Consider the following 16,424-nt stretch of genomic DNA (forward strand, 5'->3'; position numbering starts at 1 on the left):
TACTGCTGTCCGCATCATACCATGAGCTCCTCGAGGGGAAGTGCTTTATCTTGCTCACATCTGTATACTCTGCCTGGCACAGTGACTGACATGGTAGGGTGCTTCCTAAATGTTCACTGAATGAATGAATTTCTTAAAGTAAAACAGAGCTGTAAATTGTATTCTAAAAGGACAGCGGGTAAAAAAAATTTTTTTAATTAAAAAAATGTTAAAAAGAATGTGTATATGTGTATAACTGAGTTACTTTGCTGTACAGCAGAGATCGGCACAACATTGTAAATCAACTATACCTCAATTAAAATAAATAAATAAATAAAAGGACAGTGGGTGACAGTCTTGGAAATCTGAGGTCTGCTGTTTATTGTCTTGGGCAAGTTATTTTATCTCTGCTCCCTCAGCTGTGAAATGGGTAGAATAATAGTGCTTGCTACAACACAGCTGCTACAGGGATGAAATGAGATTATGTGTACACATAGTTGTAAAGCTGATACTTAAACGTAACAGATATTTTGGTAATGTATCTTACTTTGAGGTCTGAGAATAAGATTATCCAAGTCAGTCAAAGTATCAATGGGTTAAATAAGGTAATATCCTATACAAACCAATGGTTTGTTCTCTATGGTTCCTATGTACTGATAGTTATAGAGGATATCAAGCAACTTACAAATACTATATTTTGCTGGACACACACAAGTCATCAAGCAGTAAGTTTGGTCTGGTGACATAATCTTAACTTCTAATACAGCATATCTTCAAAAGAAATCACTCACAACCACACTTACATGACAAGACCCCACAGACTCAAAATAAATAAAAATAACTCATACTTAAGTACTGTTGCAACACTGAGACTCTCAATTACCCAGAAGACAAATCAACACTGAGTGAAGGCAAAGGGCACTTCTGCAGGAACTGACCATTAAATCAGGGAATCTCAACCTGTTTTCCTAGGATGAGTGATGGATAATTTGCACGGAGATTTATCATTCAGAAGTGTCCTTTCTCCTTTTCATATGCACTGATGAGTCTCCCAGTTATTTTGAAGTATCAAGGTTCCCTTCCAGGCTAAGGCTACCTTTTTTACTCCTTCTTCCTTTGTTCTCCTCTTCTTTCCCAGCTTCCATTTTCAGAGCTTGGGCCTTTTAAGTTCTACATCATCTGCAGCCCACTGGCCCACTGCATGCCTCTGGCTATGCCTAACCCTGACGAACTCAAACCACAGGCTGAGAATCCCTGCTTTAAGATCAGAAGTTTCAACGTCGGATTACGTCTCCTCAAATTGTGTATCTGGAGAGTGAAAATGAGAAACATAAGTTATATTTGCTAGATGATATAATAAACTTGCAATAAGAGAAACAAGCATATTATATTTATGTCCAATTCCCTTTACATGATAAAGTGTAACCAACCATCCTGGTTTGCCAGGAACTGTCCTGGTTGTGAAACTGAAAGACCCATGTTCTGAGAAAACCCTTAGTCCTGGGCAAACTGGGATGGTTTGTCACCCTAGGATGCTCCAAACAACACTCATTAATTAGCTTTACAACACAAATGAGTGCTATGGACTACTTAACAAAACAAGCCTGAGCTTGTCCAAGGTAATTAGACTACTTTAAACTTGGGCTCATTGTGAAGTGTGGTTTCTAATTACATTAAAAAGAATTAGAAACCTTAACATAACTTTCCTCTTAGTTCAATCATCTGGGTGAGGTCTTTGCGGACTTCTACAAATGTAGACATTTGTTGTGGAATGGATTTAAGTGAACAGGTTAAGGGTAAGGTTCTATAGTCAGGCTAGTGGGCCCCAACGCCTGATTTTTGCCAGATTTGTGTTCTTGGGCAATTTATATTATCTTCTTGACCCTCTGTTTTCTCTATTATAAAATGGGAATAATCCTAGTATTATCCTAGGATAATAAATAAATAAATCCTCTTTGATTTTGTGGAGGGAGGAGATTGAAGTACTGCACATGAAGCAGTACACACAGTGCCTGATACACGTTTTATCTATCTATCTATCTATCCATCCATCCATCCATCCATCTATCACCCATCCACATAAATCACTTTGGTCCCCTATTGCAGGGAGATGTTAGGATGCGGAGCAATAGAAACCTAACAGAGAGAAGCTGCCTCCTTCCCCCACCTCCGCAAAGAGCCATCCCTCTACTCTCCTTTGCCATCCCTAAATCTCAGACTGTGGGAATAGTTCTTATATCAGAGTTGTGAGGCAAAGAGGAGCCGGCAGTTCCAACAGTCAGCATTCCGTAAAATGAGGGGAGATTACGGCTGATAGCCTTCTCCTTGTTCTTTAACTTTTTGTTTACTTTTCGTTCAACTTCCGATCCCTGCTAATATTCTTACCATTTTGCTGCTTTGAGTTCATATCTCGGGTGCCACATTTTTCCACATCCATCATTCTCACTTGAAAAAAAAAAGTTATTTTTATTTCCATATAACACAACTCTACATCCCACACAGTGACTCAAGTTTAAATCCCAGGTTCCTATGAAACATTTTTAATCCCTTAGGAAATCTAGTAGACTTCCGTATTCCAGGAGTCCCAACCCCTGAGGTTAATTCAACAGTTTAGGACACATGCTTTTGTTCCTAAATTTTCTTCAGGAGTATATACTTATATTTTCCATTCTTCCCCCAGAGATGTACCATATTCTGAGACACTTTATTATACGTTGGTTTTCTAGCCCTTTCTAATGCCAACTAATTATTTTTCACATGGAAATGCAAGTTGGCCACAGCCACTTCCTTGGACAAATCAAAGCCGTCTCAGGTCTTCCTATCACTGAAACGTGATCCTTATATTCTGGCTGTCTCAGTTCTGTTAAGTACTTGTTCATTAGAAGAAGCTGACCTCCACTCCCTCAATTACACCACTTTCCCAGATCCACCCACCTCTTAAGGGGTTGTAGGGAATTTCTCAACGACTATTGGAATTCCCTTCCATTTTCCACTTCCCTATTTGTCAACAGATAACTCTATACACAGATCATCATCAGATCCTTTGGTGTACTTCTCAAAGTACTGGGGAAATGTTCGCTCTGAATCATCTTAAAATGAAAGGAAATTATTTGAATAGCCACGTTTTCCTGAATTTTAATTGCCCCCTTGGGTAAATAGAGAAATACACACATTAAAATTACTTTGAAATCTATATAACACCCTCAGCCAGAAATCTTGCAAACTACTCTATGGTAAAAGTACCACTGCTCTCCATAAAGAACTATCTTTATTATTTAAAGGTCCCAGAAACCAGCTCAATATAACAGTGCAACTAACGCTTGACAAATTCAACTGAAACAAACAGGCATTTAGCTTTTTCTCTTCTGTAAGTCTGTGGTTATTTGCATGACAGAAAGAAATTGTTTAACACTTGGTCTTCTTCAACCTCCATACACAACCTTTCTCTCATGATCTTCACCCAGCAATCCTGCACAGCTTCACTATAATTGCTATCAAACAGTGGAGTGTCTTTGTGCTACCTTGCAGAGGCAAGTCAGGTTTGCTTGCAGCCATGATCCAATTCTCACCCCCTTGGAAATGTTACTACAAGTGTTCACTGCCGCCCTTCAATGAAAGTGATGCTGCAGAACAGTAACTAAAAACCTACTTTGCATAACTGAAAGTTGGCCCTGGAAGGGAAAGCTAATAGGAAACCATTTGATAAATCACTGTTTCCTGCTGGGGGCACCCCTAGCATTTTGGGTAGAAAAGCTCCCTGTTACATGGGACTGTTCTGCAGATTACAGGAGATTTAGCATCCCTGGCTCTGCCCACTAAATGCCATTGTGACAACAGTAGCACTCTCATACACTTCTCCTCAACCCCAATGGAGACTATTACAATAAAGGAAATACCATCTCTTTTTAGACAGAAGATGATTGTCAGGGTTACACTAAGGAACAACAGGAGAGCTCCCAGAATCACCAAGTGAGTCCTCTTTTTTGCTGGATCTGGATATGGTTCTGAAAAACAAAACAAAATAAAAAGAAACTGACTAAAGATAAAATCTTCTTTGGAAGGGGTCAAGAGAATAATCATCTTTGAAGCTTAATTTAGGTTAGTATTAGGTTAATTTTCTTAAATACCATAAGTTCCTTTCCAGTGAGTGGCTGGAATGGTGAGATACCTCAGATATGAAAATGGGAACAGCATGGAAAAGTGGAAGCAGCCCAGGCTTTGGACAGATGAACCTGGGGTTAAGTTCTGCTGCCACTCACTAGTTTTGAGATCTCCAGTAAGTCCTTTAACCAGCCTAAAAAATGGAAATGACAATGAAATTTTTGTGAGGCTAATGTTTATAAAGTGCTTTTCACAGGGAGTGGCAAATCAATATTATATGGTAGCCTTGATTATTTCACTTCCTGCATTCCTTAATATAAAAGGTAGCAGCCTACTGCACATGGCAAAGATGGAACATGAAGGCCAACTGGCACTGCCAAAGAGCTCCTGCTTCCCCATATCTGTGGCCATGATTGGGACCATTGTTTGCTATCTTTTCTTTCTCCACAGTTTGAACATCTTGGGACATCTAATCATTGGCACCTCTCACCAACCTGTCTCCAGTCCCATGCAGGAAGAAAAGGGGTCTTACGGCACATGATGCTCAGAGACTGCTAACTCTCACCTCCCACCATTAGCCATGATCCATGACTACCTAGTTCAAGCTTTAAAGCTGCAACCGTAGTCAGCTTTTCTCTAGTAGCTTGCAGTTTACAAAGCCTGTTAATAACTTTATGAATTAGGTGTGCCATTTTTTTTTTTAAATCCCCAGGTTACAGATGAGGAAACAGATTCTGAGCAGTTAGGTGAGTTAACCCTAGGTCTTCCCACAAGTAAGTTATCATAAAATAGCTTTTAAATGGCAGGAACCTATTATACTAATGCAGCTCCTACCAAAGTGATTCACACCCCAGTAAGAGCATCTCTTCAATTTTCTAAACTTCTTTTGTTCTTTCTGTTCATAGGACCACCCTGGATTGTCTTTTCCTATTGTTTGCCTTTTCTATTCAATTTTTTATTTGTTTTCTCTGAAGTACCTAAGCTTTACTGTCAACATCTAGTGGGGGAGACAGTGGTGAGAAGTGCCTCTGAGAAGCAGACAATATAAACCTCTGGGTTTATATTGGGTTGGCCAAAAAGTTCACTCGCTTTTAAGTAAAAATAAAAGACACATTTTTCATTTTCCCGAAGAACTTCATTGAACGTATTCACTAACCGAACAAACTTTTTGGCCAACCCAATATTAACATCATGCTCTCAAGGCTCACTTTCTCTAAAGGTCTGAGCCTCTCACCAGACTGTATCCTGCCTTACCCACTTCTATAGGAGAGTGAGATAAAAAAAAAAAATCGTTGATTCTGCGCAAACAAGAGTCTAATTATTTTCATACACCGTAGCTCATGTATTCCTATGATGGTGTTGCCCAATAGGTTATAACTATATAAGAAAAGTGAAACACACAGAAGAAGTCGAGTTGCTTGCCCAGGGACACACAGCCTTATATCTTACGCACTAAGCAGACTACCTTGGAGGAGGCAGATGGGGAGGAAGGATCTCTCCCGTTTGGAATAAGATAGGAAAGTACATTCCATTTGCTTCCTGCCACAGAAACCCTGGAAAGAAGGAAACAGCTCTGATGTGCTCAGATTTGGATTCCTGAAACTTGGCCTGAGTTGAGTCTTCCTCTCGGGTGCTCCCCTAGATCCCCCAGCCACAAGAGCATGTCCTACATAAAATGAGATTGCCTGTTTTATTATCTACTTCCTGGAGAGTGTTAACTGAGTCCCCAATGCCTGGCACGTACCGCATAGTCAATAAATATTTGCTGAATGTTTATTAAGTAGCAATATGACTTGGATGAATGGAGGTGAGGAAGTAGGATGCATTTTGTAAATACAGTGTTATTCATTCATTCAACAAACAATGAAAGCTTACAATGAGCAGGCATCAGGCTAGGTACCAAGGGACAGTACTAGGCACATTTTAATTGAGACATTCATAATATTACCTGGGATGACCAACTCAGCTGTACTGTTTTCCTCATGACCTAATCTCCGAAAAATGCAGTAGAAAATCTCGTTAGCTGTTGTGTTGATTCTTAGTGTGCTGGTCACATTGAAAAGCTTCTCCTCCCTCTTGGAACTGGTGATGGTGGTTTTACCACTCAGGACTTGGTGGTCACTGCTTGTCCAGATGACTTCAGCCTCAGGGTAACCTTCAGCCTGACACGTTAGTTCATGTTCAGAGGTGACTGGATCCACAGAAATTGTTCGGTTGATTTTGCGGTATGGAGCTAGGTCATGAGCAAAAAGAAGGCATGGCTTTCACTTAGCACAGAACTAGACATGTGGCTTGGTCTTGTCTACCTTAGAAAGAATACCAATCCAGGCTGTTCTCAGAGAAATAAGCTTAATGTTCAGATGTCTCAGCAGTGGGGAATGCCTGGTAGTTCTGCCTCAACTCTTCCACTCATACTTGGGCCAAGTTTGGGCTTAAAGGAACAACTACCTTGTTATAAAAAACATATTGCTATTTTTATTGCGCTCAAAGTATTGATAAATGTATAGATTAATTAAAAGAGAATTGTCATCTTTAAACCAGTAGTCTTTCTATCTAAATACAAAATATGTTTGTCCATTTACTCAAGTCTTTATATGTTTCGCAGTAAAGTTTTACAGTTTTTACAAAGGGCCAAATTCTTAAATTTATTATCTCTTTGTTGATGTAAAGCTGTCTTTATAAACATGAACATCTCTAGCTGTTCAGTACTGTTTTCTTAGACTTTATTTAATAAACAGAAAATCTCATTTTGATGGGCCATTCACTTTTCCAATTTTAGGTAAATGATCAGAAATTAGGTATGAAAATAGTATCACGTCATTGTAAAAGTTGATACATGTTCCTGCATGATAATTTTTAAAGTTTAAATGCATTTAAAAAATTTTACAATAGTTTTAGATTTACAGAAAAGTTGCAAAGATAGTACAGAGTGCCCACATACCTCTCTCCCAGTTTCCCCTATTGTTACCATCTTACATTACCATGGTACTTTCATCCTAACTAAGGAACCAACATTAGTACAGTACTATTAACTAAACTTTATACTTTGTTCCATTTCACTAGTTTTCCCTAATGTCCTTTTTCTGTTCTAGGATCTTATCTAGAATACCATATTATGATACTTATTTTTTAAACTTTTTATGCTGGTTATTTTAATAAATCATTTAATTATACTCAAGGAAGAAACTTTGATTAAATTTTAGATCATAAGTTTGGGACCCTTTTAGGATTAAGATACCCGATGTACTAAATATTCTAGTAGATTATTTAGTGCAATTACAATGCCTAAGATCTTTTTCATGTTTATTTATGATAAGTATGTTAACATGTTATTATTCTGTTGGCATAATTTTTATTTTACTTCTAATATTTTAGTGTAACCACTAATGGTCCATCTAGAGCCTTAATTCTCCATTCCTTTACTAAAGACGCAACAATGGCTTTGTGATGATATATTCACAGAGATTTAATACAATACAGCCAAGATCAAACAAAACTGAAATAATGATATTATGTTCAATGAAAACATTGGAAATAACATAATTACAATTTCAAAACATATAAATAATGGTTCTCATGAGTACTTGAATCCTCAACCTTTATCTATTATATTTAAGCATTCTTTTAAAAAGGAATCCACTGATTATACCTCATGAAATAATATTACCATAACAGGTTCTAATTCATATAGCACACAGCTTGATTTTTGGACAATTAAAATTCCAAGCCTAAAATCAGAGTTAATAGTAAACTTTAAGGGTAAAATGTTTGCTTTTTTACCCTTTGATTATTATTTTTAATGGAATAAGAATAAAGGAGAATGTTGTTTCATGCCTGGGCATATGTATAAATGTACTGTACCTTTAAGGGCCCAACGAATTAGCGGATTCATTCTACTCACTGATTAAATACCCATTTTATTAGTCTCTCAAGTGGAGCACATGTATTTGGGTTTAAGAAGAAAATATTAGAACCTCCGCTTATATGTATTTTTATCATAACAATTAAGAAATAATCTAAGCTTAATAAGATTTACTGATTGACACTGGGCCTCACTTTGTCTTAAAGGAATAGGGGAGCTTTATAACACCTAAGGGAGGACAGTGACTTGTTTGGGATTATTATAGATATTCAGGTTCTCTCATCTAATTTTTTTTTAAAATATTTATTTATTTAGCTGTGTCGGGTCTTAGTTGCGGCATGCGGGATCTAGTCCCCTGACCAGGGATCGAACCTGGGCCCCCTGTGTTGGGAGTGCAGAGTCTTAGCCACTGGAACACTAGGGAAGTCCCTCTCATCTAATTTTAACTAAACTAACCTGCTTACAAAATGAACAACTAATTAAAAGGTTTCCCACAAAGAAACTGAGGATTGAAGATATTACCAATAATTCAAGCAAAAACCAAAAGGAAATGGCAGGAGTGATACTTCTTACCATGACTTTATGAAGTAAAACAACAAGTACCTAATTGGATCTGACAAGGCATTGGTTAAAAAACCTCAAGATTGTCAAGACCATCCATTTTTGTTAATGATAAATTTCACCTAAGATATATTATGCCTTGAAATATTAGCTAATTATAGTGAAGCATCATAATTAGTAAGACATTGAAAATATTGTTTATTAAATTTTCATTTCATCTTTTTAAAATTTCTATTTTTGTACATTTATAGAATGTGCAATGTATTAGGTTGAACCATATGAAACTGGTGGTATTCAATTTCTTTTGCCTTTAAAAAATGTCAGTTTCTGATGATATAACATATATTAGCACAAGTATATTCTTTATAAACACACACACATATATATTAGTTTAACATGCTTTACTGATGGGGTAGGTAATCGAAAACATTTGCAGACTCCTGGTTTACTAGATCTAGAGTACACATGTACTAATGCAACTATTACATCCAGACCACGAAAAGCTAACAGTAGTTTTGAAGTCAATATACAACTCAATACACTCTTTGGAGGTACAAATACAGGAAATAAACCTGGTTGTTAAGGGCACAGACTTCAGAGCCAGATTGCTTGAGTTTAGAACCTGGCTTCATCACTTAATAGTTTAATGAACTTGGCAAATTACTTAATTTCTTTGGACCTCAGTTTGCTCATCCATGAAATGAGAAGAATAACACCACATATCACTGACTCTTAAGATGTCACCTACTGAAAGACACACTCGGATTTCAGAGATAGTAAAATGTGAAAAACATGCATCTTAGACATGATAAAGCTCCTACTCCATAGAGTTGTTTGAGGATTAAATGAGATAATATAGGCAAAGTGCTTAGGATAGGGCCTGGCACATAAGTACTATATAAGGCTTAATTACTACTGCTTTTACTGTTAGAGCTGCTCTTCCTTTTCTTACTACTACCAAAGTGCACTCATGTGGTATTCTTTAGAAAGTACTGACAGTTCCTAATGAACAGTCTTGGAAATAAATTTTCATGTATCCAAACCAGTTCATGTTTCAAATTTTTTAGGCTTATCCTATTTGAGGAAATATGCCATTCATTCATTCCTTCAACATATATTTTTTTGTGGGTTCTTATCACACTACTACTCTTATATGCCAAGTCCTAGGGATACAGTAATAAATAAAAGAGATGAAATCTCCGCCTTTGTGGACTATATATTCTAGAAGAAGGAGAGAGATAATAAACAAAATATGTAGGCACATTTATATGATATGTTACATGATATATTAGATGGGGATTTAATGCTACAGGGAAAACTTAAACAGGGCTGGTTGGTGAATTTGGAGGAGAGATGGGATTGGTGAAGAATGATAGCAGTTAATCCTTGGTCCATATGAACAAATTGGCTTTATCAGGATAACTATACATACTTTGTTCTTTCAGTGCCTCATCCCATTTAAGTTCTTGAAAGTAGAAATGGGCACTTCATTTTCCCCGCTATTAGATTCAGTGTTTAAGGAAAAAGAACATTTTCAACTGAAAGTCAGATGCCCGAGAGTCTGGTATTTAAACAAACATGAAAGGTGCAATAACACCAAAGTGATAATAATTGAGTTAATCTAGAACTAAACTCTTTCAAATTTCAGTTTTGAAATGCTTCACCTTTAAAATCCCATGGTGAGTAAACTCCCTGTGGGGAAGCTGTGTTACCACATGTTTGCAGTGATGGGAAGCGAAGCCCGACAGCGTTACTGTGAAATCGTTTGCATATGGAGGTGACTCAGGAGTTCTACTTCCCTGAGTTGTAAAGCTCATGCAAGCTGGCCACCACACTTCTTTGGTGACACTGCCTCAGTGCAGTTGAAGCTTGGTAGCTGACTTGCTTTCAGTGCAGCTCAACTTGACCTCCAAGACCACTGTGTGCAAATGACAGCTAGATGGAGTGGGACTAGGATGTCAAATTAGTAATTTATAGTACAAAATGGAATGGTCAAACAAGTCACATCCTCAAATCTGGTTGGTCATCTGCTTTGCTCCATCAAGGACCCCTCCTTGGAAAAACCATCAGTGCCAAAAGATTTCCCATTGTGTCAAACCACAGCAAAGGAAATCACAAATCCACAAGGGACATTACAGAGCCCAGATAACCTGGAAGAACACCCTTCTTCACTACAGGGACAGCTTTTCCACTCTCTGTATACTCCCTACAGACTGATGAGAGACTCTTCTTCTGGAAGCAGAGACATATACTCTATACTTCCTTCTAACCGACTGCCAGGCTTATGGTCTTCCTCCCCACCCTAGATCCAGCAATGCTGGCTGTTCATGGAGCTAAGTCTTGATAATTTCTTTAATGCCTTGAAACATAGTATGCCTGATATTTACTGATGGACTGAAGAAAAGTTAAAAATCCCAACTTGGGATCCCATCAGCTTGCTTTCACGAATATCTGTTATGGAAAAGCATATGGTAAGATACAATTAAATTAAATCTACCTCACAAGACAAGTGACATTTTGACAACAGTAGCATTCATTGAGCCAGAATCAGAGACCCAGCAATGTACCATAAAACAGATGCATTTCTCCTAATTCCTATATAATTTTGATTTTGACTTTATAATGATTAGTTACCCCTTTATGACAAATGTAAACTTTTTCTATTTATATTCCTGATATTCAGATTGATGGTACTTAGGTCAGGAATAGAAACACCAAGGGATGATGATTTAATTCTAGTCACATATTAAAAGGTCACCATGTAAACAAAAGAAGCAAGCAGATAATCTCAAAACTATGACTAGAGATAGCAGATTTCAGCTCAATATCAGAAAGTAATTACAATAGGCTATAGAAGGGAGGTCCAAATGACAGGGGTATCATTGTAGGAAGTATGTGAGTAGAAGATCCTTTCGGGGGATTTCTGTTCTTTGGGTGTTTGGATTAGCTGCTCTTGCCTGGGATCCTTTCAGAGCTCTCAATTTTATGAATCTTAACAGTGAAAGCAGAGGTGGTCAGCTAAGGTGTTTTCCTTTACTGAGATAGAAGCAACCCCAAACTTTGAACCCAGGTGACCTGATGTCATATTTATAGGTCAGTACCCAGGAATTTGACACAGTTCCTCTTCAACACTCCAAGATAAAAATGGTACAGATTTTTAAGATGAATGTATGTCTAGTGAGCATAGTTTATACTGTCTCTGAGGAAGAATAGTTTATTCAATACTTGACATGATTATTTTTTGCCTTCATAGATTGACTTCAAGTCTTTTTGAATGTGAACCTTACAATGGGGTTTGTCTTTAATATATTTATTTGGATTTGACATAGAGAGGTTCAAAGAAAAAATGCTGGCAGACCTCATAAAATTAAGAAATAGGTATTGAATTTAAAAATTCTTGGAGGGACACACAAATAGTGACTATTATCCTTGTATGCCATGGAAGATAGTGGTGAAGGGAGGAGAGACACTTTTGTGGTTCATTTATTCTCTTCCACAGTATCCGAATTATTTGCAAGAATATATATATATAACTTTTATAATAATAAAAAAGTGAAGATTAGGAATTTATTTTTAGGAATACTGAATGTGTTGTGAAACATGACTGCCACGTTTGGCTCTGGATCTCCAGGGATTATCAAATAGGATGTGCTCAAGCAATGCTCATTGGATGAGTATGTGAATGAATGAATGAACAGACTGCTGCTGTGGAAAGTGAGGCTGGAATTCCAAGATTGAAAAGTTCTCAACACTGAGATATGGTTTTAATAAAGGCTGTGTCTCTTTATCTATAATAGGTCTTACCATTGACTTTCAAAGTAATCCGCTTGTAGTCAGCACCGCCATAGCTGATCAAGCAGCAGTAAATCCCTGCATCCTGCAATTTCACATCTGTTATCTGAAGTGCGGCCTTTCCCAAGGAGAGCTGGTCCTTCAACAGCAGGGCCCTCTGGTTGTAGCTACTGTGCTGAACATTCAGGTCTTCCTCCCCATTCACAAACTGAATAATTTTCTTATCCTCCATTTCCCAGTAAACAACTAATGCCAACAGGTTTAATTGTTTGTCTACTGGAAATTTGCATTCCAATGTCACATTGCTGCCATACTCTACCACATACAGGTCCTTGGGAACTGTGATAGTAAATGCTGAAAAGAAAGATGACCAATCTTTAGAAGATGGAAAATTCCTCAAAAAATTTATAGAATGAGTGCAGTGTTTACAAAAGCTTTATCTGATCACTTATGTGATAATTACATTTAAGGACTTACTTCCCTGAAATACATATTTTATCCAGTGAGCTTGAGACATGTTTTAGGATGTATATCTCATTCCTGAATTAAAATCATAAAATTAGCTAAACAAGTTGTAGTCCCAAAATTCATAAACATACACTACTCTAGAAATATTATATGGTAATGGGGTACTTATAACCAGGGATACTTTGTTTCATGTGGACATCCCCAGAATGTCCTTTGACTGGACACTCATTGCCTTTTACATAGTCTAAATCATAGATTCCAATACTCCTCTCTACATACTGCCCGAAACTCTTAATCAGTTGTCTGGCCAGAGGTAGATGAGTACAGAGATTTAGGGAGGGTCTCAGGCTGATGCCAGTACTGTGTTACCCTGACACTGCATGTACACTACAATTCTTCCTTAGAATATACTCACTGGGAAAAGCAGGTCATAGAGCAAGGTGGATAGAATGATCTTGCCCTTGTTTAAAACAAGCATATAAAAGTATACACATAGGCCATTTCCTCAGATATTTTAAGTAATTACCCTTGGGAAATGGATAATGGATAATGAGTAATGGATAAATGGATATGGGTTAATTTTGTTTCTTTAGATGTGTCCATACTCCCTATATCTTTGTCCAGTGAAATGGGTTTATGAAATATGTTTATGAATTATAATAAAGGAAAAATAGAATGTCTTCTCTACAAAAATTATATCTATTTTATTATTTCAGTTTTTATCTTATAGTTAAAATATTTAAATTATAGAACTTAATGAAAGGATTTGGTGTCTTACCTTTCAGCAAACAACAGTAAGCCATGAATGTAAAGATACTATATATCCTCATCTTTCTGGAATGACCTAATTATGGAAAACACAAAAAGAAAACTGCTTTACTCAATAATTGAATACCCAGACATTATGGGACTTGGCAGTTTTAATTGAAATTCAATGACTGATTTGTAAGTGCTGAAATACAGCAGGGAATTTAGAAGTTCAATACCTTCACTTAATATCCCACAGCCACATAAAGCTAAATGAAAAAAAAAAAGGCACTATGATGAGAATTTTAATTACAAGGCCTGGAAAAAAACTTGTACACTCAAAAGAAACCAAGAAAAAAAAAAAAAAAGAAACCAAGAAGAAAATATTGCACCAAAATCCTCTCAATTACTTTTTGTTCTTTTCCTGCAGTGTAACATATCTAGGAATCCAAGCCTGCCCTATACAAAATTTCAAAGCAAGGAGAATCTGACTTCCATTATCTCCCACCTTTCAATGCCTTTTCCCCCCTAGCAGCTGAATACTTTCATCCTACCCTTTAACTATTCAAGCCTTCCACATTATTATCCCAACCATGCCAGTTCTCCCCCAGGTTCCAACCTTCTAAAATCTCCTCTTTTGTCCTTTGTTTATCCCAAATTATAAATTCCATTCCCTCAATAAACTGATTCCACTAGTAGTAGGGGGAGTGAGAAGGAGAAACAGTTGGATTCAACCACTTCACATTAAGATGTGACTCACTCACAGCCCTCTCTCAGGGGTATCTGCCTAGATTCTACACTTCATTGTGTCATCCTGCTTGAAATTCTACCAATTCTTTGATTCAGCAAACATTGATTGAGTAGTTTTTCTGTGCCAGGCACTAATTTAGGCATTAGGGATACAGCAGTGAACAGGAAAGAAAAGTCACTCTCCTCTAGGAGCATATATTCCAGTAGAGGAGTAAATAGAGAAGATTTGTTCTATAGTTCAGCAAATCTGTTTATTTATTAAAGTATTTTCTCTCTCATGTAATACATATATTTACATTTTGAGAAGAAAGCCAGTTTTCTGCCTTAGGGTCTCTTCGACCTTTGTATACATACAAAAACTCACAATTGATCAATTAATCAATGTTACACATATGTAAGGCAGAAGATTTATGTCATACATATATAAATAGCTCCTAAAAATCAATAAGAAAAGTACACACAACCCAACAGGAAAATGAGCCAAAGGTTCTAATATACAGTTCAGAGAATAAGAAATACAAATGACATCTAAACATAGGAAACGATGCTCAATTTTACCAATAAAGAAAAAATGATAGTTTAAGACATGAGACACCATTTTTCACTTATTAGCTTGATCAAAATTATAAAGTTTCCTAATATTTAGCATTTCTGAGGATATGAACAAATGGGTTTCCTTACCCACTAATGGTAGGAATGTGAATCTGTATAACCTTTTTTGGAAGGGCAATTTGGTAATCTCCATTAAAATCTTAAATGTATATGTCATATTTGCTTTCACTTCCTCTCTGAGAAATATATCTTACAAAAACAAAAACACATGCATGTAACAATAGATGTCAAAGGATTAGCATTGCTAATACCAGCCCCAAACTGGGAATACCCTAGATAGCCTAAATGGTTAAATAAATTTTGGTATGCCCCTATAATGTAATACCATTAAGGAAGGAATACATGTAGATGTATTGACTTTGTAAAGATGTAGAAAGTAAGTTGCAGAACAGTATATGTAGCAGAAATCCACTTTTGTTTAAAAAAGAAATAATCTGTGTGTGTATATTTAGACATGGAAATTTACAGAAAAATCCATACCAAGATGCTGACAGTGATTATATCTAGGAACGAAATTAAAGGAAGAATAGTCAGGTATTTATCTCTTTATAGTTTTCAAAAGGAAGAAAGGATGGGAGAAAAAGAAGAAAAGGGAGATGAGATTGTGAATGACTTCTTTGGTGTTTTCCTGTGTCCAGATTTTCAAACCAATGAATATGTTTTACTTTTACTAGAAAAAAATTAAAACAAAATTTAATGAACCATTTCATCTTGCCAAGCTGCAGAGAGTTTGGCAGATGGAGTAGTATAATGGAAAGAACCCCAGAGCCCCAAACATCAGAGTTGAGGTAGAATAATGGCATGTGTTTATTTTTCTGTTTTTCTTCATTATTAAAATAATATTACCACATTATGGCAAATAAGAAAAGAAGGGGAAAGTCACCCACTATTCCATCACTTAACCCAGGGAGCATTTGGTAATGCCTGGAAACATCTTTAGTTGTCAAAATGGGGTGGAGAGAGGGTTGCTACTATCTAGTGAGTAGAGGCCAGGGATGCTGCTAAACCTCCTACAATGCACAGGACAGCCCCACAGCAAAGAACTATCTGTCCCAAAATGTCAACAGTGCCAAGGCTGAGAGACCTTGCAACCACTGTGAGCATTTCAGTATATATTTTTGTTCCAGTCTTTTCCCCATGAAGCTTTTAAGAACAATTATACACATAACACCCATTTTTTCATTTAATATTTTGACAAATAATTTCCATTTTACTGCATGATATTTATAAGTATCTTGTTTAGTAGTCCCATAATGTTTAGTTTCCCTGTTGTTAGGTAGAGGATTGTTTCCAGTTTTAAAAATATAAGTATTTGTGTATTCAGCAAATATTTGTTAAGTGTCTACTGTGTACCAGGTCCCAGGCTAGGCCCTGAGGACAGATTTTCCTCAAGCGGAACTGTTGATCAAGGACAAAGAACATTTTCCTGGTTCTTGATACATGTGGATAATTGGTGCCAGTTACACTGGGTCTTCACCTAGCACTTGGTTTTGTTTAAAATATATATTTTTTCTAATTTAATTACAAAGTACAACTTGAAGTTTGTTGATTG

At 36.7% G+C, this 16,424-nt stretch overlaps 1 protein-coding gene across 8 annotated transcripts in view; it reads right to left on the reverse strand.

Annotated features, from left to right (window-relative positions):
* Positions 1-656: 656 nt before the first annotated feature.
* CD274 (CD274 molecule) overlaps positions 657-16,424 on the reverse strand; it is a 30,606-nt gene continuing 14,838 nt past the window's right edge. For 5 of the 8 annotated variants that reach the window (XR_014248065.1, XR_014248066.1, XR_014248067.1 and 2 more), the window contains 5 exons: positions 13,542-13,607; positions 12,308-12,649; positions 6,029-6,313; positions 2,365-3,983; positions 657-1,287 (listed from right to left, as the gene is read on the reverse strand). Coding sequence is in view for 3 of the 8 variants with exons in the window: in XM_082404442.1 (XP_082260568.1) it covers positions 2,324-2,424; positions 3,876-3,983; positions 6,029-6,313; positions 12,308-12,649; positions 13,542-13,593 (888 nt within the window). In the remaining 5 variants the exon portion in view is untranslated. Of the gene's footprint in view, positions 3,984-4,072; positions 6,314-12,307; positions 12,650-13,541; positions 13,608-16,424 lie in introns of those variants that run through there. The other 3 variants (XM_082404443.1, XM_082404442.1, XM_082404444.1) reach the window with 3 other exon arrangements.

This window comes from Balaenoptera borealis (assembly GCF_965194805.1).
Source record: "Balaenoptera borealis genome assembly, chromosome: 8".
Lineage (NCBI taxonomy): Eukaryota > Metazoa > Chordata > Mammalia > Artiodactyla > Balaenopteridae > Balaenoptera > Balaenoptera borealis.